A 27339-nucleotide genomic window follows, 5' to 3' on the forward strand; every position below is an offset into this window, starting at 1 on the left:
GTAACTTTACGCGACAAATTCGGTAGATTTTTTATCCTGCAGATTAATTTGTCAATGATTGTAAATTTAACATTTTTTTCAGGCTGCTTATATTAAAATATGTTAAAATTAATTAAACAAAATTTTGTACTTCATTCTATTTATATTTTTCTAGTATAATTTACATAATACTAAAAAAAATTGTTTTTACAAAAATGTCTATTTTTATTGTATTTATATTACAAATAAATAGTATCAACTTGTAATTTGCTTAAATTTGATTTTTTAAGGTATGCAGAAAATTGCAAGGTATATATAAAAACAAAATAACATTTGTTGTTAAAGTAACTGAACTTATAAACTATGTGCTACTATGTTCAGTAGGTACTTACACAATTAATAAAATTTCTATTTATTGATAATATTTTAATATGAAAAACTATTAAATGAAACACTGAATTTGTTAGCGGCTTATTATAAGTAATCGATGATATGTTATTTTTCATTGTAAATTGAAGCAAAATTAATTTTGATAAAGCCCAAATGGTACGGCGCGTAATTATCATTTATAAGAATAATTTAACTTTTTATATAGCAAAAGCACAAGACAATACAAATTATATTAAACACACGAAACTCGATGGTGCTTACCCAGATTAAAACCAGGATTTGAATATTTCGGTTACGATGCATGGTGTATTATTACCTTGCTACAAAGTCCCAATTATATATTTTAGCATTGAAATGTTAAAAAAATGTTCGTATCATCTTTTCTTATACAAAGACTGATATGACATACAAATGATTAATAATTATTAAATATTATTTCTTATTGATATTAATATCCTATATGGCCTCGTGGTTAGAACACGTGAATCCGATGATCGTGGGTTCAAACCCGGGCAAGCACCACTAAATTTTCATGTGCTTAACTTGTTATAATTCATCTTGTGCTTCACGGTGAAGGAAAACATTGTGAGGAAACCTGCATGTGCCTAATTTCTCCGAAATTCTGTCAAATGTGTATTCCATCAACCCGCATTGGAGCAGCGTGGTGGAATAAGCTCCAAAACCTTCTCCTCAAAAGGAGAAGAGGACTTAGCCTAGCAGTGGGACATTAGCAGGCTGTCACTGATATTATTATTAATGGTAAATAATATATCGCAAAAATATTATCTACTTTAAAGATACGTATTTATGCTTTAAATAAATTGTAAATGTCTACTTGTTTAGAAAGTTTTAAAAATATATTACTTTACCTTAAACAGTTAATTATATAAACTCCAAAAAATATGTAAATCTTAGCAATAGTAATTACGTTGATTCGTAATCTTATTTTGACGATATTAAATGTTTAATATCACAAGTATAAAAATTAAAAGACACATACAATACGTATGCATTACATCCAATTGATAATGCGTAATTGTTCTTTAGCTTTTGCAACATTCGCCAACGTATTATTATAGACAACTTAATACGAAAATTCTAATGTAAATATACATAATATGTACTTATTATTCACTTATGCTAGAAATATAGGTAACAGTATGATTACAATCCTAAAGTTTTACTTTGACCTAATTTGTTGCAATCAAAACCCGTCTAGTGCAGTAAACTAAGCTACAAAACCAAGTAATTGATTTTAACCGTACTTTAGTTAAAGGCAGTTTTCGCTTAAAGATTTCTAGGTGAAATAGAACGCATTGAGATATCCCTCAAGACCTGGCCATTGATTTGGAGGCTGACTTGCATATTTTTTATATGAATTGCTCATTGATAAAATAGCGAAAATTGTGGCATAATGATGTTTAATATAGTAATTGAAGGAAGAAAGAAGGTAGTTTGAGAACACTTTCTATGCTTATGCTATTAAGCATGAAAGAAAAAAATAAGTCTATTAATAAAATAAAAATAACTTTGTCCAATATTTTTCGTTTATCATATTATCGTTATTTTTCATTATATTTCGTTTAGAATATTATATTATCATAAGTAATTAAATCAATCGCCACTGGAACTCAAAGCAAATGACAACAGCTTTAACAACGTCTTGTGTTAATGCTTTGAAATTAATGACACAGGATTTAGTCTCAGTTTTTATGATGATTTTGACTATCAGCCTAAGTAGCGGATATGAGCATTTAAAACACACAACTTTAAATTAATTTTAATTAAATTTACTGGTGGTAGGGCTTTGTGCAAGCTCGTCTGGGAGGTACCAACCACTTATCAGATATTCTACCGCAAAACAACAGTACTTGGTGTTGTTGTGTTCCGGTTTGAAGGGTGATTGAGCCAGTGCAAAGTGCAGGCACAAGGGACATAACATCTTAGTTGCTAAGGTTGGTTGCACATTGGCGATGCAAGCGATGGTTAACTTATATTAATTTCTTACAATGCCAATGTCTATGGGCGTTGGTGACCACTTATCATCACGTGGCCCATATGCTTATTCGCCTACCTATTCTATATAAAAAAACATAAGTATTTATAATTTAATGACTGTTTTGTATACAATGTAGCATCTTAATTGACTGGACGACATCGATTCGTATTGATCTGAATTTTTATCGCTATTAACATGAAAAGGCATGATTAAATCATATACTGAAATTCTAATTCTAGTATTAACAATTCATTAATTTTTTTTAAGATTTAAGGAAGATCCGAGATGTAAATACGTAATCCAGTAATATAAGACCCAAATTGGGCTTGAGATAGCAATGTAGATATGAACCAATAGTCGTGGGGTAGAAACCCTGAATATATCAGAGTTTTTCAAGAACTAAATTACAGCTAATCTCGTGCTCAGCGTTGAAAACAAACATAGTGAGCACACCCGCATGTGTCGAAATAAATTCTGAATCATCTATATCCACCGAACCGCAGCAAAGCAGTAAGAAGGAAAAGACTCCTAATCCTTCTTATTAATTGGAGAGAAAGTTCTTTTCCGAATTGTATAAGACACTTAGTGATCAATTTTATTTTTTAATAAATGATTTTATTAAAAAGAGTTATCAATTAATCAACAATTATTCTATTTATATTAATTCCAAAAAAATAAAGATCTTTAATAAAATAATATAACTAATTCACAAAACTAGCTTCAGATATGGAAGTGAAGTACTCGCTGTTGGCAGACGTCTTATCACTAGCCAGCATGCCTACTCCTCTTGTCTAACTGTAGTTATAGCTTAAGCATAATATAGTCATGTATTGAGAGTTAGATGGGAATATCTGGAACAATGAAATACGTCCTATATTACATAACAAGTAGGATGGAAACGCGTATTCCATCCTCATTAAATTTGGATTATACATGCCTGTTTAATAGTTTAGATCATATATTATTATAGCTTGATGTTAATGGTTAAAGCTCAATTTCTGAGGATCGTAGCGTAAAGTTATATAACCTATAACTATTCTGGATAAACGGCATAGGTAACGAAAAATAATTATTTAAATCAGATTGGTAGCTCATGAGATTAGCGCTTTCAACGATACAAATTATCGAGCTTGATATAATAAATAAAACAAATCGTTTAGTTTTGGTACTAATTTTATTAATATATAAATATGTATTTATGTGTATAAATACATATTTATATATGTATTATTTACTTGATAGCGAACTGTTATTTTTAATCGTGTGTTCTTTATTCATAGGTTGTCTGGGAGAAATTGATCTCTTAACGACATGATAGCAATTTGTAAATAACATTGTAACTATTTTTAATTCTGATGGTATTTTGTTTCTTAGTATATACATACTATTATATTCGAATGGTTTATTTTTTTAGTTGTTTTGCTTATATATTTGATATAAAACGATTATAGCTTTATATATATTTTTGAGAGAAACTTTATTCATATGTCTTGTTATATGTATTAACAGCTCTATATTATGTGTAATTTAGTAGCTAATAACTGTTCTAGTTTGAAAATTACATCTGAGTAAGGATCAATCAAAATAATAAATTTACTTATATATATATATATATATATAAGTAAATTTATATATATATATATTAAATAAAACAAATCGTTTAGTTTTGGTAATAAAATAAAAATAACTATACATATATATATATATATATATATTTAATGTTTCTTAAGCGTACTTAGCACTCACTGCATATGATAAAATAAAGTTCTCCTACCACTTCCTGTCTGTCTAAACGCAATACCTTAAAAGTACTGAACGGATTTTCATACAATTTTCACCAATAGATGACGTGTTTCATGAGAAAGGTTTTGGTTTATAATTTGTTAGGGTTTTGTGAAAATTGGCCAAAATATGATGATGATTGCTGAAGATGTCGGCAAAAATCATGACTAGCAGCTTTACTGGTGTACGCGGTGTAGATATTTATTACGATATAAACGTTTTATGTACATCCTTATGCTACCCGTGCGTAGCCGGGTCGGGTATCTTTATAAGTATATGTCTTTCATAGTATCGTTATAATTGGTTAACTTATATAACTCTGTCTTCACTTCTTTTAAAGATCAGTTTTCCTGGATAAAGAAAATCCATGACCAATAATGTTTTCATTAGAAAAAACTTGTTATAGGATAGTTATAGAGTTCGATTTTTGTTTGAGAGTGTTATCAAATCTCTATTAAAATTTTGAATAGTTAAAGGTTATTAAATTATCAAAATCAGATCTTTATTATCTGTATATTTGGTAGATAAATATTGTTTTCACGTTTTTCTCAATTTTGATGCAAAATAAGAATAATTTTGCCATAGGAGAAAGAGTTACTTACATAATTACGTGTTTCAGAATACATATCTAGTTTCAATAGCTTAAACAAAACTACGTTATCGTGTTCTTAACTTGTTATGCGTGAAATAAGACATGGTTGAATCAATTAAAAACTCAACATAAAGAAAATATTTCAATACTCAATTACCGAGTTATAAGTATGTGATTATATAACATAATTTGTTGTAACCTATTAATGTTAAAAGCACTAAGCTATAAAAAAAATCCTAAAGATTTTATTATTATAAGGGTAAAATATAAATATTTATTTATCTGTACGAAATAAACGCGTAATGTGTGGAATGCTAAGTGCGCGAGTTTTACTTGTACTTGACCGATTTTTTCGTGTACTATAAATTATTTACTAAGATTTATTAATTTATTTTTAAAAAATTTACAAGTAATAATGTCATTTTTTCATTCTCTGTCAGTCAACAGTTGAAAAAATAATATATAGAGCAAATTAAAGCGAAAAAATAATAATAAAAATATATAGCAACAATAAGCAAATACACAGTAACAAACTTAAGTATAATTATGACAAAAGTAAAATATTTAGTATTTAAGGATATTTATATTTAAATCGATGGACTGTATATTTCAATTTTAATATAAACATGTAAGTTAGTATTACAACTATCGAATAATCTGAAATCAAAGATAATGATAAAAAAATAAAATTAAAATAAAACATTTTTGTTCCGTCAATGAAATGTTTTTATTTTTGATACTGTCAAATTATCTCGAATTCAATAACAAATATTTTTTTTAAATATATTTATAGCCTGTGTAACTTGCTTGACGTAACTTTTAAGATAATTCTGTATTTAACGTGCATAAAATCGGTAATAACATATTTTGGCCTTCGCAGAAGACTAAAAACATGATTACGTTGTAAATAGACACCCAACAATTGATTATGTTAATGAATTAATAATTTTACAAAAATGCATTAGCTTTGACAGGCAGTTGATAAGTATAGTTATTGAGAATATTATAAATTGACGTTAGTAACGGATGTATCATTAAGAGACATATCTCTTAAAGATAAGTTTCAATTACATTAGATAACTTAAAATTTGATGAACACCCGCAAGTCGTGTCATGGTTTAGAATGAACTATTAAATCACTTGGTGAGCCACAGTAAGCATCCTACAGTCATGGACCAAAATCGAATGTCTCAGGAAAATTGCGCGCGCATCCCCCTCTCGCACCGCACCGCTCCAAACGCCCATTGATGATCTTCTTAATCTCAATATACTTGATGAACATTACTCGTATGCCACCTATTGATGATAATTTTGTAGTTACGTAATAGTATTAAAATAATTAAATTCCTATAGAACCGCTTTCAGGCATATTTAATTTTTTGAATGAATTTATGAGTTACTAATATTTAGTAATGGTGGGCGCTGGCCGCCGTATTCGCTAAGTTTGGGCGTCGCTGCGTCTCGGCTTTCGGCGGGCGGACGGTGCGCGGCGGCGGCCGGCAACCGTGCGCGACAGCGCCGCCACGCACGCTCGCCTCGCGACCCAGTCCGCTCTGACGTTTTACGAAGTCGCCGGTGTCGCCGTGTCGATTTATCCGTTTTACTGTGCCGTCGCAAATTAAATTGTGCGCATTTTTTATAGACAAAAAAGGTGTTTTTCTTAGGAGCATTAGGACTGCTAACGTTGAATATCATAGCGGTCGTAGGTAGTCGTTGCGGTAGTGCAGAGGTCAATCAGGCACGCGCGTGCGGCGCGAGCAGCTCGGGCTGCGGCGAACGGGGCGAGCGCTCCGGAGCCAGCTGGCGGTGTTTACACGCCGCGCCTGCATCCGCGAGTCAATCTACCCGTGCGCTTGCTCGCTGCAACGGACATCCTTCATATACTATTCGACGCTGTGAAATTTTTAATATACGAACCAGCGACTTAGAGGTATTTAATAATTATTCAACCCGAATCTCTACAGTGAGCACAGTTGTAGCGCACATTGTCACAGTGTCACGAAACGTACAGCATACGCATCGAAACCGAATTGTCATAGTTCATTCGAGTGATATCACAAATACATAAGTATGGGTGCTAAAGAAAGCGTGGAGGCTGCTAAATTTTCTGCGCAAAATTGGAACAATTTCGAGGTTCGTAGTACCTTTAAATTAATTTGCACATGGAGTGTTTGTTTCCCCTTCGTCCTCGTGTATTTTTGTATTGTGGGCATTGAATATTAAATAAAGTGAAATTACTTGAATTAAACATAATACCTCATAAATTTTATGCACAGTAAAGCAACGCAACCCTATGCATGTACACATTATGATTAAATTAATGGCTAAATATGTAATAGTAAATATTACCCTAAACTAAATAAAATAATAATGTTCATCTGTAAGAAAGAAGGTCTAAAATTTTTATACCAATATGGAATAATTTATTCAATAAATACTTCCTTAATTATAATTCGACAAAATCAAATGAACATCGACTATTGAAATTTCATAGGCTAAAATAATCATGTAACATAATAAGGAATAATTTACGAGAATGTGTGCCCATATTTATTCATTTTAACAGAAAAATGTATAATAAATGTTTGCATCTAAGCTTATCTTATCATTCAACAAAAATCGGGTAATATCTACAAGTCTATTTAATTCAGACTGAAGCCAAACTGAGTTGACCCACATACTGTAATGCGGCTCTTGAATTTAAATTACTTTTAAATATATGATTGGATATGAAATAAAATTTAATCTTAACTATTCATTGATCTCATTAGAATAGATGGAATTAGGTTTAGAATGTATAACTGTTAGTGTATTGTATATAGATAATAATAATTGTATCCAAAAGATAGTTTCTAATTATCCAAACAATTATCATAGATTACACGATTTGTGTTACGTTATTGGGTTACCTGATGCCTAGAAATCGAGGTCGCGCATTCCTGACTGAACTATTAAGGCTTCTTATCCATATCAAAATAGAATATTTCAAAAACGTCAATCTCACTCGATTTCAATGTGATTTTTATATACAAAAACATTTCAGGCTTTTAATATTCAATAAGCCATACACAGAAGAAAGTAAACGTATTTGTCAAAAATTAGGTATATTTACAGAAAAATATTGCACTTCTATAGTAAATAATAAATTTGTTACTGCATTGACTAGATATAGAAGTATGACGTAAGTAGCTATTTAATAGACATATTGTATTCAATAAAATGTTAAATAAACAAAAGCTTACAAAGTGATGTAAATTGAAACTGAAATCGTATACGAATTTTGTTTACACTTTAATATTCCATTTATTAATATGATTTGATGTAAGTTTATAAGGTTTTAAAGAAAAGTATTATGTTGTTATTTTTCATGCATGTTCACTTCATTTAACATAAACACATGATCCAGTTTTAACAAAACACAAGGTAAAGCACTTCATCCGCTGCTACAGATGATATTTAATTATCTTGAATCTTTAATTTAAAATAAAATATTTCCTAGATTTTTTCAACCAACCCGCATTGGAGCAGCGTGGTGGAATAAGCTCCAAAACCTTCTCCTCAAAAAAGAGGAGAGGAGGCCTTTAGCCCAGGAGTGGGATATTCACAGGCTGTTACGGCTTACGGCTAGATTTTTTATGTAGTTGCGAATGATTTTCTTTACGAGCATGCTTGTAGTGAAATGGTATTAATGCTTATAATAAAATGCAATTTATAAATACTAATAACAATGTTTTAAGTAATTATAAAAGTTCCTACCACCTATTAGTAAGACACTATTTGTGTTTTTGTCTTTCAAAAATTATAATGAACAGGAAACGTTTCTAATTATTAAACGCAAGACGGAGCGATACGGAAAAAATTGGTGAAGATGTTTATTTTAAATAATAAAAGGAAAACATTTGAGTTTACGTAACAACGATATTAAATGTGTATATGGTTACAGCATGGAGTAGCGAAACATCATCACAGACACGGCACTCAGCGCTCGCAGAGTCTTAATCGTGGACACTCGCTCTCGCGCTCCGATGGCACCTGGTGACATCACGGGACCACGGGTATTTTTATTTTCTTAAAAAATAATATGCGAAAATGATATTTAAATTTAATCGGCTTTAAAAAAGAGAATTATCTTAATTCGGCTCATTTTTTTGGTACCTAAATTTGAAACTACTAAGAAATATAATGATATTTTTATGCTTAGGCTAAAATACGTGTTCATTATTAAATACAAAAATATTTTAGGTAATGATTTGGAAATACGTTCACTGATTATATTATATGCAAGTACACAAAAATAAGGTGAAATTTATGGAGTTGAGAGTAATTTATCAATATTTATTAACTCTAAATGTAATGAGTTAAACTTATAAAAATCAAGATTTATTAAGCCGCATTTTTTAAGGAAGTTCTATTTGTAGTTTCTATGAATCTTTATTTTGTATATGGATACTTATATATTTAATTTTAATTTCTATAATGTTCTTTTAATTACAATTATAACTTAATTACGGTTGCTTACTTCATTGTAACAAAACATCCAGGCTCCGATACCAATTGAAATATTTTATTAAATAAAATGTTATAGGCAGCGTAGTAACGTGCGCCGAGTGCGGCCAGCGCACGATGGGTAACAAACTATCATCGTGTTCGTGCGCTCCCATCCTCCGCAAGGCGTACCGCTACGAAGACAGCCCGTGGCAAAACTCCCGCCGACGAGATGGACATCTCTTACGGTAACGTTTTCAAAGCTACTTCATAAGTTACATTATCAGCATTGATCGTTATACGTGCAGGCAATAAGAGCAATCTTATCCCATTTATTTAGGGTTTCGTAGTGTGTTTTCTGTTTTAATTTTAGTGCGATTGTTTTTAATCTATAGGGTTACATGCATGATTCAATATATTATGTTGACTGCCTCGCTGATCTAGTTATTAAAATAGTTTATAAGGCTGAACATCGAGATTTTTTATTAACGTCCCATGTCGGTCTACTAAAAAGTTTTTTTTTTATTACGACATTCTGTCAGTATCAGATTATATGAGTGAGGATTACACAGCACACTTGTGCTCTATAATATCACCTGCGCAATTTAGTTTTTTGTTGTCTAGTCTCATTTTTCTATTCATTAGTCTATTTATTTCTCATGTGCATGTTCAGTAATAAAATATTTATAGAGTAACCCATGCGATGAGCACTTAATCCCGGTGGAGACATTTGGCTTATACACGAATATAAAATAATGATTGTATAATATGACTTACATTTCGGGTAAGTTTTAGTCGGCAAATTCCTGTCTTTTTTTACAAAATTGGCTAGCTTTTAAGTCTGCAGATTCCGAGGTGCAGGTTCAAATCCTTAGGGTCAAAAATAAATTGGTAGCCTGGAATTAGGAAGTTGCTAGTATTACACTTGAGTGATTCAGAAAGCACGTTAAGCCGTTAGTCCATTGCCTGATCTGTCGGTCGTGTTGAAAGTGAGTGGGGGAAAAGAGAGTCTACCTGTGATTGCACATTTGTACACTGTAATATCTCTAAAATCTCCTCTGGTTCACTTGTCTTCTTTGAGAATGGCTGCCTTACTCGACACTGGTCAGGACTTCATTAAATATGTAAAACAGAAACACTTCATAAAAATAGCTTCACTTATGTATATGTTCTCTGTTAATATTTTCAGATTTATGAGATTTATTAAAAAAAACAGTTACCTCATTTTTAATATAAGATTCGAACAAATTTAAATGTTTACCTTTCAGACTATGGGCTGAAGTATTTCACGTATCAGCAAGCGGCGCCGGCACCGTTAAATGGCAGCAGGTGTCAGAGGACTTAGTGCCAGTTAACATCACCTGTATACAAGATTCGCCCGAGTGCGTGTTTCACATCACTGCTTACAATTCGCAGGTCGACAAAATACTCGACGTCAGACTATTGCAACCTGGTATGTTTACATTATATACATATATTTTGAAATAATATATAAGATGGACAACATTTTACATACTTAATAGTTTCATAAATATTTTAACAATTAATTCGATTATTAATTATTCATAAGTATGAATTATTATGCCTAATATTATATAATAATTTAGGTATATGTTAAAAAGCTGTTTATAAAATCTCATTAGCAATTTGATAATTTTTAAAATGTATCCAAATGTTTTGTTTTGAACTACACAGTAGTTAATTTTACGAGCAAATCCGAAAGTAGCAATGGCGGCCGCTGTAACCTAGTTTTAAATTTACACTAGATGGTATAATTGACCGAAATTCACATATACGTGAAACTGAATATTGAATCTGCTATTTCCTTTTGTACGTTGGAAGTTATTATTCATTTGAAATCTTGGGATCGCGTATTTATAGTTATTTCTGTATCTCTCTAGCTTTACTCTGTGTAATCAGTGAAGTGCGTTATTCATTTAAACCTGCTCTTACTTTGTAACTATTTATAATTCATTTATTTCGACGTATATAGATCGTTTTAACGGTATTTAGAGCACAACATGGCGTCTTTGAATATAAAATCGACATTCACGATTCAATATACACTTCAGATTTATTTATAAAGAAAGTGTAGAATGTAATTTTATTATTTGATTATACATATTTTTTATAGAATAAGAAGGCGGACGAGCATATGGGCCAGCTGATGGTAAGTGGTCACCAACGCCCATAGACATTAGTATTGTAAGAAATGTTAACCATCGCTTACATCACCAATGCGCCTCCAAACCTTGGGAACTAAGATGTTATGTCCCTTGTGCCTGTAATTACACTGGCTCACTCATCCTTCAAATCAGAACATAACAATACCAAATACTGCTGTTTTGCGGTAGAATATCTGATGAGTGGGTGATACCTACCCAGACGAGCTTGCACAAAGCTCTACCACCAGTGAACTGATGAACACCATATGAACTCATAAAATTAATATGACGTAAAAGTATATTTAAAATATAGTATAGTGTACAACGTATAAAATTGATATTGTTCAGTAGTTTTATAATTTATTTCAGGCACTCGTATCGGCCAGGCTTCAGAATGCTTTGTATACTGGAAAGATCCAATGACCAACGACACATGGGGTCTTAATTTTACTTCTCCCATCGACGCCAAACAATTCAGAGAATGTTGCGTAAGTTGCTTTAAAAACTACCAGGCTATCTATCAGGATATCATACATTATATTTTATATGATATAAGAGAAGCTTAGCGTCAGAAATTTGCTTTTTGATTCTGAAACGTTAACATTGCCGCACTAAAATTCCACTTCGGTTAATGAAAATTTCACTTTAATCACTGTTGCACTTCAAAAATCAAATAGATTTTGATAAATTTGCTTCATTATGTTCACATATTCAGCGTGCGTAATATAGAAAAGTAGAATTAATATAAAATGAAAACGGTTAACGAACTGCTGCCGTTTTATGCTTTTAGTCACCGTCATTCAAATTCTCACGTAAGGCTTCATCGAGCTACAGCCTCAAGTTGGAGCCACCGGGCAGCAAACAGAAATTCAAAACCAAGAGGAAACCTGTATCCACACCGGCCAGTCCTAACCGATCAAGGTAACTAAAAAAACTGATAAACACTGACGCTGAAATCTTAGAGAAAGATTTGTTTTTAATAACAATAAAGAAGTTTTTTTTAAAAAAAATATTATAAGTTTCATTTCCAAATTTAAAATTATTTTCAGCCTTACTTACGGCCGCGAGCCACAATGCACCTGCATGACACAAGAACAGTATGCCAGATTAAGAGCGCAAGATCCACGATACCGTGAGTAAACGTGACGACATTTTCTTTTTAGGGTTTTGTGGCTAGTCTAGGTAGATACTACCCACGTAGTCTAGCGATAAACAGCAAGACGTAGCATTGCTTGGTTTGAAAGCTGAGTAAGCCAGTGTAACTATAGAAAACAAGGGATAACATCTGAGTTCCCAAGGGTTGTGGCGCATTGGCGATGTAAGGCAGTCAACCACACATAGATAATAAGAATTTAAATTAGAAAATTGTGTTGTAATAATTAATGAGAGTGGGTTATCATTGAGTCTAGATATATGTCGAAAATGAATAGTTGTGAGTGGATAGAAGAATCTTTAAAAAGTGAGCATATTTGTTTAGTTTGCTTTATCGGAATTTTCGGAAAGGGCACAAGTTAAATTTTACACATATCAAACGAAGGAATTAATGTCAAAAACAATGTTACAAATTTATAATATTTTGCTTTAATAATGCATTTATTAAAATTCAAAAATAAGTTTAAAATTCAAGTCAAACCGCACAATATTTGAAAAGTTTGACAATCAAGAATCCTGTGTTCTTTTGGAATAGGCTCGTCTACTCTGCCACGTACAACTACACGTGCCATTGAAACAGATGCGGGAGCGAATGCCGCCGGCCGCTCCGACAAGGTTGCTGCCGCTACTTCTTCTACTTCACTCTATGACAACGTCAGCAGCTCTCAGCCCGCAAATCAAGCGCCACCTAAACGTAATTTATTTTAGTTATTGTAATAACTGATTTCTGCGGGATACAAACTCTTATCGACAAATTTAAAATAAAAAATATGTTGTTTATTTGTTTATCGTTACAATCATCATTACCATTTATAATTCACCAATTACTTATATGATTATTATATATTGTGTATTTTGTAACTAAATGTTGTGTACGATTATATTGTTGTTATCATTCTGAAATTTTGCCTGCAGCCGCTGCTCGGCAAACAGAAACCCAGCCGCCTACACGTCCTCCTAAATCACAGGAGACCTCGACCATGACCACAAACACCTCAACTGCGCCAAAGACCGTTACCGCCTCTGTGGGCACACATGGCACAAATGTATGTTTATCAACTGTCTTGCTTACTATTTCTAAAAATAATGTTGGTTATAATGAAGTATAAAATATAAAGCGTTAATAGCGCAGTGATTTATGGCCCTAGCGATGTAAAAGTCGCAGTTTCTATCGGATCCCTTTGGCTATTGTCGTCCCCACTCAAAGCGCAAGCCGTATGCTTAATTGGGGGGTAAATAGGAATATTAGTAATTTTTAAAAACAGGTATCCTGTTCGTGGCAGGAACATTAATAAACAGAATTACATATACTACGTTATTTAGAGTTCGAGTCATTTTATTGATTATTATTATTATTTAAAACGTTCTATGTACACATTATGAAGTATAAAAATACATTAAAAATTGATTTAAAAAAAACTTTTTACAAACTTTTGTTGAATTTCACCTGTTAGTTGAATGGGTCAACTGATTTTTAAATTATTTACACCGGACCTGTTCACCAAAACAGGGTGTTGAAAATTTCTACACTTTTGGCGCTGAAAGTATATTTACAAATTGGTATAATATATTTTTCGTTCATTCATTTTGTGATTTAAAAGCTATAATATATAACCTATATTTTATAAATCCTGAAAGATTATGCGTGCGCTTATTAATCAATTTAGAAATAAAAAAATCGTACATTGCTTAAGATAAAGTTCGATTATTTTGTATACGAGTACACTTTCAGCCCGTTTTATTAATTATCTCTTTCGTTTGGAATTGGCACCGTGTTTTGTATTTATTCTATATGTAACTCTATCTCCAGTCAGTATGCAATGCTGAATATTTAATACGTTACTGATAACTTTTTAATATATTTCAGACAAACGAAGAATCCCAAACAAACAATGGCCAGACAACTCAGCATGGTCAAGATCTTAAATCAGAAGGCATCCAAGCAGGAGGCACGCTGACTTCCTCTAAGTCTTCTGGTACTTCCACACGCTCCAAAGATCATCTGCAACACATGCCTAAGAGCGTCGATTACGGGGACGGAAATGAGTCTGTAAGTTTTTATAACTTTAGGTTAACATTATATACCATAAAAGCATATCACAAAAAGAAAAAATATGCAAATATACTTGAAAATACTTTAATGTGCCGACCTTAAAAAAAGTTATGCTGCATACTGTAAAGCAGTTTTTCCTAAATTCTATGTATGAAATATTCCTTATTGCGTTGGGAATTTAATCATCTATATGTATGTAGGAATGTATGTATGTGTAGGAAATACACGGTTTATTGAGCCTACCTGACTAGCAGTTTCTTTTGTACTTCACAAATATTTTCTATTTAGAAAAATTGATATTTAATAACCTGAGGCAGTTGAAAAATTTCACTTTTAGATAGTGTATTTATTAATTTTTTTTAGATAGTGTAATTATTAATTTCACTTTTAGATTCTCACTTTACAGGTGTTAATGACCCACACCCACCCACAACAATGTAATTGTCTCACTGACAAAAAAGAAGTACTCTGAAACTCTTCTAAAGGTTTCTAAAATAATTAGTTTGTCTGCTAATATTTTTCTTCACTAGAATTCAAAAAGAGATCAGGCGCTTGAAAATCTACAAGTCTTAATTTTCGAAAACGCATATTGATACATATTACCCTCTTATCAATTATTATTATTCAATTTAATTTCCATTGTTTGCGTAATTTTACGTTGTTTGCAATGATTAATATTTTTGTTCTGCTAAAGTCTATGGGCGGTGATGACGATTGAAGATAAAATGCCCAACTTTATCATACTATGTGGATAGATTTCTTATACCAAATTGAATAAGCTGTTAAAGATATATTTGATCAACATTCCGTTTTTCAGTCTCGGGAACAAGATCGACATACTATGCACAACCACAACGTAATCAATAACAATACGTCTGGATCACGACGTACAAAATCTAAAAGCACAGAAGATATGAATATGGGTAAGTCTATTTGTTGTAGTAGATTTCTTTGTTAAACATAAACGAATTTATAAATAAAGTAAACTATTTACTAAACAAAAAAAAAGTATAGAAAGGCGGACTTATTTTAATAAGAGATCTCTTCCTGCCAACCTTTGTGGTACTGACAAGACAATACCTGAAAAATTTAGACAGAAAGTGTACTTCTTAAAGCAAAATAGCAGAGACCAAATAAAAAAACTTGGTATAATTAATCTAAAAAACTAAGTAACATTACTATACAAATCAATACTGCATACAATAAATTTGCATTTACATTAGCAGAAATAATTCTATCCTCTCCCTACCGGGGTGTGAAAGGGTGCTTACTAACGTGCATATAATTACGATAATTATTGAGTCAACAACCTTGTAACTTTGGTAGCCAGCGAATTATCACATATTCATTATATTTTAAGTAATAAAATATTTTTGCATGTAGCAGCAGCCCGTAGTTTAAAACTTGAGTGTTTACACTTCCATGACTCATTATCCACTTAAATCACTTTGCCTTACGCCTGCACTTTTTCCAGTCATGTCGGACTTGCCGATCCATCGGATTACGATAGTTAGGAAATAGGGAGTGCACCTGTGTTTGTATATACACTTGCACTATAGTATGTTCCGCGAAGTTGACTAATGTCTCTTAAGAATGGCCGCTGTGGCTGAAGTTCTTTAAGCGGAAAACAATATAGTAAACGCATCACGTATACACAGTGGGATAGAGAGCGGTGGAGGCATGGTCTTTCCTTCAAGGTGCGAAACAAGAATACATGTATCATATCGAATTTCGAAGCAATGCAAAGATGTCGTCATGTCATATCGTTCATAGTCTATCTATCTAAGGTAAAACATGAACCTCATGCGGCGAGCACCACTATTCGCAATCCAAAGCACCACTTTGGATCGCATATATTAATATATTGTTTATTTTACATTGTCATTGTGACATCGTTTGGTCCTAACGCCAATAGTGACCTATGAATAACCTATCTATGAATACAGAGCGCGAAGCATTTTCTGAATATTCAAATTTATTTCTTTTAGCTATCAAAATCAAGCATATATTTACTTCAATTTTGGATAATTAAAATTATCATATTTATTCTCATATAATATCATCTCATTTTTTCAACTTCTTCAGAATTAGAATAATTCCGAAATAAAAACTGAATAAAATATTCAGCCGGACTTGAGAATAATGTCTATATTAATAAGATTAATAAAATTAAAAATAATATAACGATTCTTTTTGTGGCGAGAGCAAATAATAAAGAACAGTTTTATTTTGATAATCATTCATTATATGTTTAATATTTCAATATTAAAAGAAAGGCATTAATTATTATTAACAAATAAAAATAACAAATACAAAAAAGAAAAACTCTTCTTGAAATAAGTTTTGATAATTATTGTTGCATTAACTTATTATTTTATTGTGTTTAATATTTGACTGATAAAATAGTAAATTTCTCTCACAATTTAGATTCGAGCACACTCAAACGAATGTTGAAGCCAATGCCGTCAACAGAAAGCCCAGTTACGTCACCGGAGATGGGACGCCGTCGATACGGCGGTGCCGGACCGTGTCCTCCAACCTGTGGGTCTCACGGCCATCGTCACCCGCAGCACATGCATCATGGACACTACGCTCACGTCGTCAACAACAATGGCCGACAAGGCTCACAACGGTATTCTTCCGCTAGGTGATATATATACGACTTACATACATATACTTACCGAATTATTAAAAAATACACAATGTCTTATTTTAAAATTGTTTTTTTCAAAAATTATCTAATTTAATCATTTAAATTATCAACCATGTGTCTACATGAAAAAAATAGGGAGTAATGAACATATACATGTATACTTAAAATAAAAGTATAATGTTGGCGTGTTTGGATTATTATAATAAATAATAATAAATTAATATTAAAATTGAAATAATATCCTATGCGCTGGACAATCATAATATAACAAGCTTTAGATTAACATGAATTTGTTACAATATAGGTTATATATACTAAGAGTCATGTACAGTGCCGTTTTTACAACTTCCCTACTCTTAAAAGAGAACATGAAATTAATTAGTAAAGCAAGTATTGTATATACTAATATAACACACTAAAACTCACTGTCGACGCTGCAACAAAAGTTAAGGAATATTGGATTTTATCTTTATCGGAAACACTATTTCAGATATTTATTAGTCAGAAACTACATATTCTTATAAAAATTTTACCTAAAAGAAATGATGAGTATGAAAACTTGTAATTCAAAGTATATCTTGTAGCCGAGGCGTGGGCGTGGGTGCGGCTCCGAGCGGGTACCCGGGCCGCGGCCTGTACCTCGAGCTGGGTGGTGGCGAGCGTGACCTGTCGCCGCCATCTGATAACGTGATGTTTGACAACCAGTGCTACGCGACCACGCCTTCGTCTTCCAATGGGAACTCCGATCAGGAGCCTTGTCAGCGTCGTGATCGAGACCCCAGACAACATCACCACGGAGTGAGTATATTGTAGCATATTATTTTTACTTATAGATCGATAACGTGAATTATATACCTATATTATATATCTATACACAAAGTATCAGTTAAGATAATAATAAAACAATTCATAAAAGATTAAAATAATGTCCTCCAGACCGATTTCGGCCACGGCGGCCAATCTCAAGAGAGATTAACCAACTACGCAGGAGATATTATAGTACACAAGTATGTGCGCAAACACAAGTGTTCTCTCTATTCCCTAACTAACCGTAACCTAGTAACCGATGGGACGGCAATCCGACACGATCGGAAAGAGTTCAGGCGCAGGACCAACGGCTTTACGTGCTTTCCGAGACACGGGAGTGAAAACACTTCCAACTTTCAGACTCCGGGCTGCTACTGAGAATTTTCTGACAGAAAAACCCAATAACTTTTTATAACAAGAGTAAGAATCGAAATAAAAAATTATAGTATACTCTCACTTTATATGTACGAATAGCAATGTCATATAATTAAAATTGGTGTTATGTAATCTTCAATTTACATTCAATTTACATCTGTATTCCAAACGCTATTTTAGAAGGTAAATGAAAGTGCTCGTACGCTATAGAATCTTGACAGAGATGTGTCTGTCAGCAGCAAAAGCCGTGCCTGTCGCGTCAGGCGTCGCAGTCCAGCGCGACGCCAGCCCCCGGGTCGCCGACGTCGCGGCTGCTGCTCGAGTATGAGATGCATCTCCGCAATACGCTCGCCAAGGGTATGGACGCCGAGAGTTATAGCCTACATACATTCGAAGCTCTCTTGAGCCAGAGTATGGAGGATTTGGGTGAGATATCCAAATTTATGTGCTAAGTACAAAAGTTGCACTTTAAATAGATAACTTGCGAAAGACGAAGAGACATGACACTTATTGACGTGATTCTCTTGGTTCTTATACACTAGAACTAATTCTATAAATTTTTATCTTTGGATATCCCCAAGCACTTAAAGATATGCACTTTTATCTGAACTTTCACATATTGGGTATATATACTCTTAAATGATAAGTACACACGTTGAATTTAAAAGAAACGCAATTGCATACTTTAATATACATTTTTCTCTGATTTAGAATACAGCGACAATATGCCGCCTTCAAATCAACGAAGTCCATACCCACCACGTAGACGTTAGTATATTATTATTAATTAATTAAAATTACTTATGCAATATGAAGTCGATAAATGACCACGGCAGTTTTAATTTGGTTAATTAACTAAGATTGCCCAAAAGCGGTACGAAGTATGGTTAGCAGAACTGATTGATTTTTTGCAAATCTAGAGTGAACCAAGCTTCTCCATCAAAATGAATGGTTGTTGATACTATATTGGTTCTTGGAATATCTAGGAATATTTTTCTTAAACTCAGTTTTTCCCCTCTATTATATTATATTATATTATTCTAGATTGATTGGACATCTTGATGTCCAATCAACATCAGTGCTAGTTGCTACAATTTGTGATAAACGAGATTGGTTCCCAATAAGGTTGAATTCCTTAACGCTCAATGATAAATAATCAATACCGAGCTCTGTGAATAGAACTTTCTTTCTAGAAATTATTGCCAAGTTTTTCCTGGATACAATAATGCTAATCTCTACATAGTCAAGTAAGCAAAATGGAAAAAAACAAAGTACGCAACGGTTACAATGTATCCCCCAGGCCCCGCGTCGCAGTGCTCGGGTGCGGGGAGCCGCTCATCCACGCTGCCGCTGCCGCATCGCCTCGCCGAGCGCCCGCACCCTGGCCGCGCTGATCGCGATGGATACTACAGGTACGTCTTCGCTCACACCCCGCACAATCGCTTACACCGTTACCCAGAAGTGGCTTATGGTTCGGTTTCTACTGTATCGCAAAACTTATACAACATTATATAATAACTTACTCAACATATATTATGGTGCATTAAAATAATTAAATTGTGTTGACTGACGTATGTAAAGTTCTTGCGTTGTTTTCATTGAAGTGACTTGTTATGTTTTATTTGATATTAATATAATAATAATGCCCCCGCTCAACCAATGACACCTGTCAACGTTATGGGTACTCCCACTGCACCGATCCCAAAATCCGTGGTATGAAGCTATATAACTTAGCACTTCCTCAATACGTGCACATAACCAACGGGTGACCTAATGAAAGATTCAAAATATTTTTTTTAAATCATAGCGGGAATTATCCTGAGATTAACGCGTTCAAATATACAAATTTTCCAATTTTATAATATTAGAGAAATTAATTATATAAAAAATAAGAAACATTATGCATGATGAGGCAGCATTAGTTTAAATTAACCATACATTTGAAACTGCTATAAGCATTATTAATGTGAACCTTTATAAACTTCCAATCAAAAATGTAAGATCTATTTATATCATTATATTTCAATTACTTTCATTGTAAAATTATTACAGTGCAACGAATGTAATCTAACCCAAGACGTTTAACATAACATATGTTTGATTAATTTTATTCATTGTTTTACTAGCTAATTGTACAGTGGTATAGGACAAACATGAATTGATTTTTTTTATATAAATATTGTAATCTATGACAGCGTATTGTACAAAACAATCTTAGCGTCGGGTAATTAATAATAATGTTATTATTTTGTATTCAATTAATTGGCTGTTTTTAATATTGCATTATTTACTTATTGATGTGCGTTTTAAAACGGTGTTTGGTGTCCTTATACAAATGGTGTGCACGATCTAAAATGTTGACTTTATTTTAAAGGGAATAAGAACGAGGCATTTTCACTATTACTTTCTTCACCGCTGCATATCGCTAACCTTGGAACTGTTATTATATGGTTATTTTTATAACACAAATTCAAATCATTTATTATATCTTATTATATTGTGAAATAAATGAAGATTTTTTATAAATAGTTAAAACAGAAGTTAATTATTAGAAAAAAAACAACTAATTTTTGTACAAGTTAAAATAGCAGTAAGCAAAATATAAATAATTATAATGAATGAAATAAACAGTACATTTATTTAATTTGATAATTATACTTGGGTATTGCACACAAAAGCTTAACGTTTGTGAATAGTGCACCCCTGGGCAAACGCGTCCATCTTTATTAAGATAGATTGAGTTGTCGTCAACTTCCAAACTTTCATCAGTTACATATTAAGGGAAAGGTAGCCCAAAGCGGGTATACCGCCTAAAGCGGGTATACCTCTTTTAATCGTAAGCTATTTACATAATAGTAAATGTTTGAATGCAATACTTTTTTTTCACTAAAATATTTGAGTATTTTTTTAAAATAGTCGAAAACTGTTGGATGTCTATCATTATTCTATGATTATTAAGTAGTAATTCACAGTACTTTTCTTCGAAAATAGTTGACATTTTTTATTTGTAGGTTAGGTATCTTGAAATTTAAAAAAAACGCGGTTGGGCAAAGCGGGTAGGGAGGGGTAAATCCGCTTGAAGAAAGAAGCAACGTTAGACGTATTACTTCTCAATGAGGTGGCAATATTATTTGAGGGGACCTAATTGAAAAGGACTAGTTCGCACATGGTAGAAAATGGATCTTCTTTCTCAGGAATATACAACACACAAATGGACACTTTTTCGACGTTTCCGTTTTTTTCCGTCAGCTTTGACGAATTGACCAGAACCTATATATCAGCATAATATAACCTAAATAACCTAATATAACCTGAATATCAGCATTGCTGCTGAATTCAAACTGCCTGCGACTTATATTCAAAACTTGCTGCTGGTCTCATCACATAAGAGCCTGATCTAAACACCCATGATTTGATTGATTCTGATCATATAGCTTCACCTATGATACTAGACTAAATTATTCTATCTGGACCAAACAATAGAGGCACAAAATTCGAATAGAGTCAGGATCACCAACTGTTTCAAATGTAGAAAGATCAGGACAAGACTTTGAAAAGGTTGATGCTAAAAATTGTTTTGGAAACAGCGCAGAAACCTTAATATCTCATGCCATTCCTAAAGACAGACTGATTTGATAAAATAATAATCTTGGGTTAGGTATTGAAGATTATAATATGTTAATTTAAATGTAACTAAAAAGGTTTATTAGCGTAATAAGGTCTCTGATCGCTATGTATATAGTATATAAATATCGATCGAATGGGTCGAAAATAATTATTGGGTTTTTATAATAAAGTAATAAAGTTTTTTTTAAAGTTTGTTTTTAGAGTTATAGTCACATACATTTTAAATACATAAATATAAAATTAAAATAATATGTATGTGTTAGATAGTCGTTTTGATTTTACCACAAACATTTCCTTATAAATATTACTCGAGTTTTAACGTCATGCAAAATTGTATCCGGTGTCGTCACGAGGTAACTGGGTCTCTGCGCTCTTTGTCTTTATGAATTTTCTTCGTCTAAGTACACTAATTTGGTCCTATATACTGGCGTGTAAAATAATATGGCACGATTTGGTTTATATAACAGTTGTGACGGTTTTTCAATACTTCTTCGAAATTAAACGAATTTGTTCGATTTTCCTTTGACCTAATAATTTTACATAAGGCGTCACATTTCACTATAAATGTATGTTAATTTATCTATACATATAATAAAGCAGTAGTAATCGATAATTTTTAAAACAAAGACAGGGTGCATCCTTAAACCAACTTTCATGTGGACGAAGTCGCGGGCAACCGCTAGTATTCAATAAAAATATTACCCAAATTTTTACATAAAAGTTACTCTACCGAAAAGAGCCGTCAGCAGGTAATTTTTTGAACTCATTAGTAACATAACAAGATAAACTCAGTGAGAATTTAATATATTACGAATTTAAAGACATTCGTGGTGTGGGAAATATATGATACTAGCTGTTGCCCGCGACTTCACTCGCGCTTAAGTATAAGGAAAAAATGAATAATTTGGAGGTTTGTGATTTTTAAGTAAGAAGCATGAAATGACAATCTGGTTAGAAAAAAGTAAGGTTAAAGGAGTTTTTTATTTTTAGATTGATGATTATTCTTTTAAAAATCATCAGTGAACCTACAGTAAGTCCCTTTAGTTTCACTTAATATATTTTATGGTGACTTAAATGGCTTGAAGAAAAATTTATATACAAATATTCCGATCTCATTTGTTTTGCTAAAATACAACGGCATCTACCCACACCATTGGATATAGTTAATACTGTAAGTGAGCAAGCGTACCCATTTTTTTATTCTATCAAACTCGGGTTAAACAAAGCTATTCAACTCACTTAAAACTTTATTTATAATTAATAATCGAAGCACCTCTAAAGTAAACGGTGGTAGGCTTTGAGCCCTATCAAGCCCGTACCGAAGCCCGTTTGGGTAGGTACCACCCACTCATTAGATATTCTACAGCTAAACAGCAATACTTAGTATGGTTACGTTCCGGTTTGAAGGATGAATAAGTAAGCCAGTGTAACTACAGGCACAAAGGACATAAGATCTTCGTTCCCAAGATTGGTGGCGCAATAGAGATGTGAGGAATGGTTAATATTTCTTACATCGCCAATGTCTAAGGACGGTGGTGATCACTTAACATTAGGTGGCCCATTTGCCCGTCCGACTACCTATAACATAAATAATAATAATAAATTTTATTTACATCCAAAAACATGTACACAATTTTAGTTGGCAGTTTTATCTAAATCTAGGATTTTTATAATTATGTTTCATAAGTAACATAGGTGACGAACCTCTGACCCCGAAAGTAAAATAAATTGTAATATTAGAGTCAGCGATTCGGATATTACAATTTATATACATACTTTTTATTTTTTATTTTCTTAATGTTAAATTTGTAAAAACGACTTATGATGGAATCTCCAAACAAACTTTCAACCCCTATTTTACCCTCTTTGGGGTCAAATCAAATACTACTAAAATTATTTTACAAAGTATTCCAAGGCAGTATAAAAATCGGTTGAGTCTATCAAAAGATATAAAAATTTAAGTTCACGTACGTATTTTTGTGTACGTATATATAATATATGTTGTGGCCCATAGGTGGCGGATTATTTTTCTGAATAGAGTGACCTTCTGTCATACATTTCGACTGTCTGTATGAGTTTTTCATTAATTTAATTGTAATTTCATTGATACATTCAACCGATTTTGATGAAATAAAGACTAAACGGAACCTCGAAATACTTCTTATAATAATTTAGGTATTTCAATTTGTAATTTTTAACCGTTTCCGAGATTAGCCTGGACAAACAGCCAAAAATAAAAATAAATATTTTTTTGGTTTTGCTAATTCGCAAATAGCCAACCTACCTTTAATATAGACAGTTATTTTGAAATCACAGACAGACTTCAATTTTATTTATATGTATAGATATATATTATTATTGATATATTCAAGTTTTATAAATGTATGAACTAAAACAGTATCCGTGTCGATTGTGAAACATAATGCTTGAGGTTTTTCATAATAAAATGAATAATATTAACGATATCTTTATTTCGATCTCAGGATAAAGAAAGCGATACAGGCTTAATTATCAACCCTGATAAATTGCATGTATATTTGGATGTCCAAGCATGATACTAGGGTTCTTTGCTTATACTGATTGTTTAAAACGATACTAGTTTTCCTTGCTGATCTCAACGTGTATGAAAAGCACGTGAAATGAAACTCCTATACAAATGAGGCCCCATACCAGAAATGAACCTTCACCATTAGATTCTCTGCCTCGTTTTTTGCACTAAACAGAGTGAATTGTCAGAATAATACCATTCTCCATGTATCATCGTTTCAGTTTTGATTTCAGCTCGCAAAATTGGACGGAATTACTCGATGATCAGTGGTAAGTAAAAGTGCCCTGGCAGGCAAGTATATTAACCCCTATTACACCAAAGTTCCAAATGTGTATTTCCAAATATGTTATTGGTGCTCACTGTCACTTGTCAAATTTCTTACGTTGTTCATATAGGAAGTTCGTTTTGTTAGCGCAGTCTTTGCTATAAAACTACTACTCCCCGCCATTCTTACTTTTTTCATTTTTATCCTTAATGTCTCGAAAATAACAGACTCGAAAACACAATCCCATCATTTTTTCAAGATGATTTAACCATTTTCAATAAAAACTCCAGTTCACGCAACAAGGCCTTCATTGATAAGATTCAGCATATTATCACATTACTCAAATTTCGATAAATGAATTTCAAGAAAAATGAATTTCGAGAAAATTTGATAATGAGATATGGATTTATTAAATTGATATAATTGAAAAAAAACGCACATTATAACAAACGGTTAAATCCAATTTTTTATAATAAGTAACTTCTGTTAATAAATGATATGTCTTAGTGTATTACATTAAGATCCAGCTAAAGGAATGAGAGAACTAATGATAGTTCTCTAATTCCTTTAGCTGGATCACTCGAATTTAAAAAAAAGGGACTGTTAAATTGTACAACGAAAATTATACAATAAATATGATTCATCTTTCGAAAATTCAGAAAACAATATAAATAAATGATATGTTATCAAAACCGATTTTATCATTTTCGAATTTGTCAGCCGAGGGCATAAGGGCTGCTACGTTCCATTGGATTACAAAGTGTACTTAAATTTTTGATAAAGAACACTCATTAAGAACAAACCGTTTTATTTTTTATTTCATAGTTTTTTTATTATCTAATGTTCTACAATTGGTCTTTTAAAAATACGAGAAAAAAATTGTTATAAATAATTTGTTACAAAATGAATAAATCCGTTTCATTCGAATGTCTCAAGCGAAGGAAGACGGGAGAAAACGAATTGCAATACGGTAGTTATACGTCGGTATACAAATTGATATATACGAATAGACAGATCATATTTCGGTTCAATGAATTTATCATCTAATAGAGCCAACCAGTCTCTTGTAAACAGAGATCTAGCTTATCTGACTCATATGTGTATACCGTGTACAAATTTGTATGTGAATTATGATTTATTACGATATATTTTTGATTGGAATTGATTGAATTTAAATAAAATGTTATTATTATTTTTGATAATTTTATGAACCTCGTCAACTACATAATTAAACTGTTGATGTCGACGTTCATATGTCTTGCTTTGTCTAACAACGACTCTAAAAACTTATTAGTAATCTTTAGATTTATTTATTTTTGTTAAAATTAATTTAATTACTAGTAGCGGTTAAAATATTATATATTTTTTATGTTGTTTCTTTTCAATAACCTGAATTAAATTACCTTGAAGTATAACATATTAAAAAAAGTCGAGATGGCCCAGTGGTAAGAACGCGTGAATCTTAACCGATGAACGTGGGTTCAAACCCGGGCAAGCACCTCTGAATTTTCATGTGCTTAATTTCTGATTATAATTCATCTCGTGCTTTTCGGTGAAGGAAAACATCGTGAGGAAACCTGCATGTGTCTAATTTCATCGAAATTCTGCCACATGTGTATTCCACCAACCCGCATTGGAGCAGCGTGGTGGAATAAGCTCCAAACCTTCTCCCCAAAAAGGGAGAGGAGGCCTTAGCCCAGCAGTGGGATATTAACAGGCTGTTACTGGTTATAACATATTAAAATAAATTTAGTTTAATCATTTTTAGAATCACCGAAATTATCGAATAATATACACAAAACAAGTGTCTTACAAGTTCAACCCTTATGTCACTCTTAAGGAGTACATTTATATCCTTTTCGAAGCCTATAGAATAAATAAAATAATCTCAATCGGCAAACTATTGTTAAAGTTTCACCCAAAAAGAAAGGTAGAATTGATGACCTCTTTCTCTTTGAAATCATCTAAAATAGCTTAGTGATTTACATCTACCACCATGCGCCATCGCGGCTTTTGTAAATATGTATTTATATAATACAAACTTTATTGCTCTACTGTAATTGGGTATAAATATATATATGTAAAGATATTAATAAACTTCTGTATAATATGTTATTGTTTATCTTATTCGATATTTGAAACCGAGATGTATGATTATAGCGAGTGTGATATTATTATTCGAACGAGGCTTCCTATTCCGTTGAATAGAACTTTAGTAGAAGTTTCCGAGTTACTTGGCAATTCATATTACGACAGTGTATCGATTTGTGATTTAAACTTTGTCTGGACAAAGCGTGAATATGTATGTATAAGTAATAGGTCAATCTTAATTTATTTCCTATACCAAACCGTGGATTACATTTTGCATCTTATTAAGTTTGATATTAAACTGAAACAATTAAATGAATACCATACTGCATACTAGGATATAAGATAGTTATAGGCGTTCGAAAATGATCTCAACATA

General features: G+C 32.3%; 1 protein-coding gene across 4 annotated transcripts in view; it reads left to right on the forward strand.

Annotated features, from left to right (window-relative positions):
• Nucleotides 1-8694: 8694 nt before the first annotated feature.
• LOC126768442 (protein still life, isoforms C/SIF type 2) overlaps nucleotides 8695-27339 on the forward strand; it is an 81440-nt gene continuing 62795 nt past the window's right edge. For 3 of the 4 annotated variants that reach the window (XM_050486500.1, XM_050486501.1, XM_050486498.1), the window contains exons 1-15: nucleotides 8695-8797; nucleotides 9328-9475; nucleotides 10496-10680; nucleotides 11762-11880; nucleotides 12183-12313; nucleotides 12442-12524; nucleotides 13080-13238; nucleotides 13460-13590; nucleotides 14412-14594; nucleotides 15415-15520; nucleotides 17025-17229; nucleotides 17835-18048; nucleotides 18672-18858; nucleotides 19144-19200; nucleotides 19733-19844. In XM_050486500.1, the coding sequence (XP_050342457.1) occupies nucleotides 9366-9475; nucleotides 10496-10680; nucleotides 11762-11880; nucleotides 12183-12313; nucleotides 12442-12524; nucleotides 13080-13238; nucleotides 13460-13590; nucleotides 14412-14594; nucleotides 15415-15520; nucleotides 17025-17229; nucleotides 17835-18048; nucleotides 18672-18858; nucleotides 19144-19200; nucleotides 19733-19844 (1982 nt within the window). In that variant the 5' untranslated portion in view covers nucleotides 8695-8797; nucleotides 9328-9365. The remainder of the gene's footprint in view (nucleotides 8798-9327; nucleotides 9476-10495; nucleotides 10681-11761; nucleotides 11881-12182; nucleotides 12314-12441; nucleotides 12525-13079; nucleotides 13239-13459; nucleotides 13591-14411; nucleotides 14595-15414; nucleotides 15521-17024; nucleotides 17230-17834; nucleotides 18049-18671; nucleotides 18859-19143; nucleotides 19201-19732; nucleotides 19845-27339) is intronic. The other variant, XM_050486499.1, reaches the window with a different exon arrangement.

This window comes from Nymphalis io, chromosome 5, assembly GCF_905147045.1.
Source record: "Nymphalis io chromosome 5, ilAglIoxx1.1, whole genome shotgun sequence".
Classification (NCBI taxonomy): Eukaryota; Metazoa; Arthropoda; class Insecta; order Lepidoptera; family Nymphalidae; genus Nymphalis; species Nymphalis io.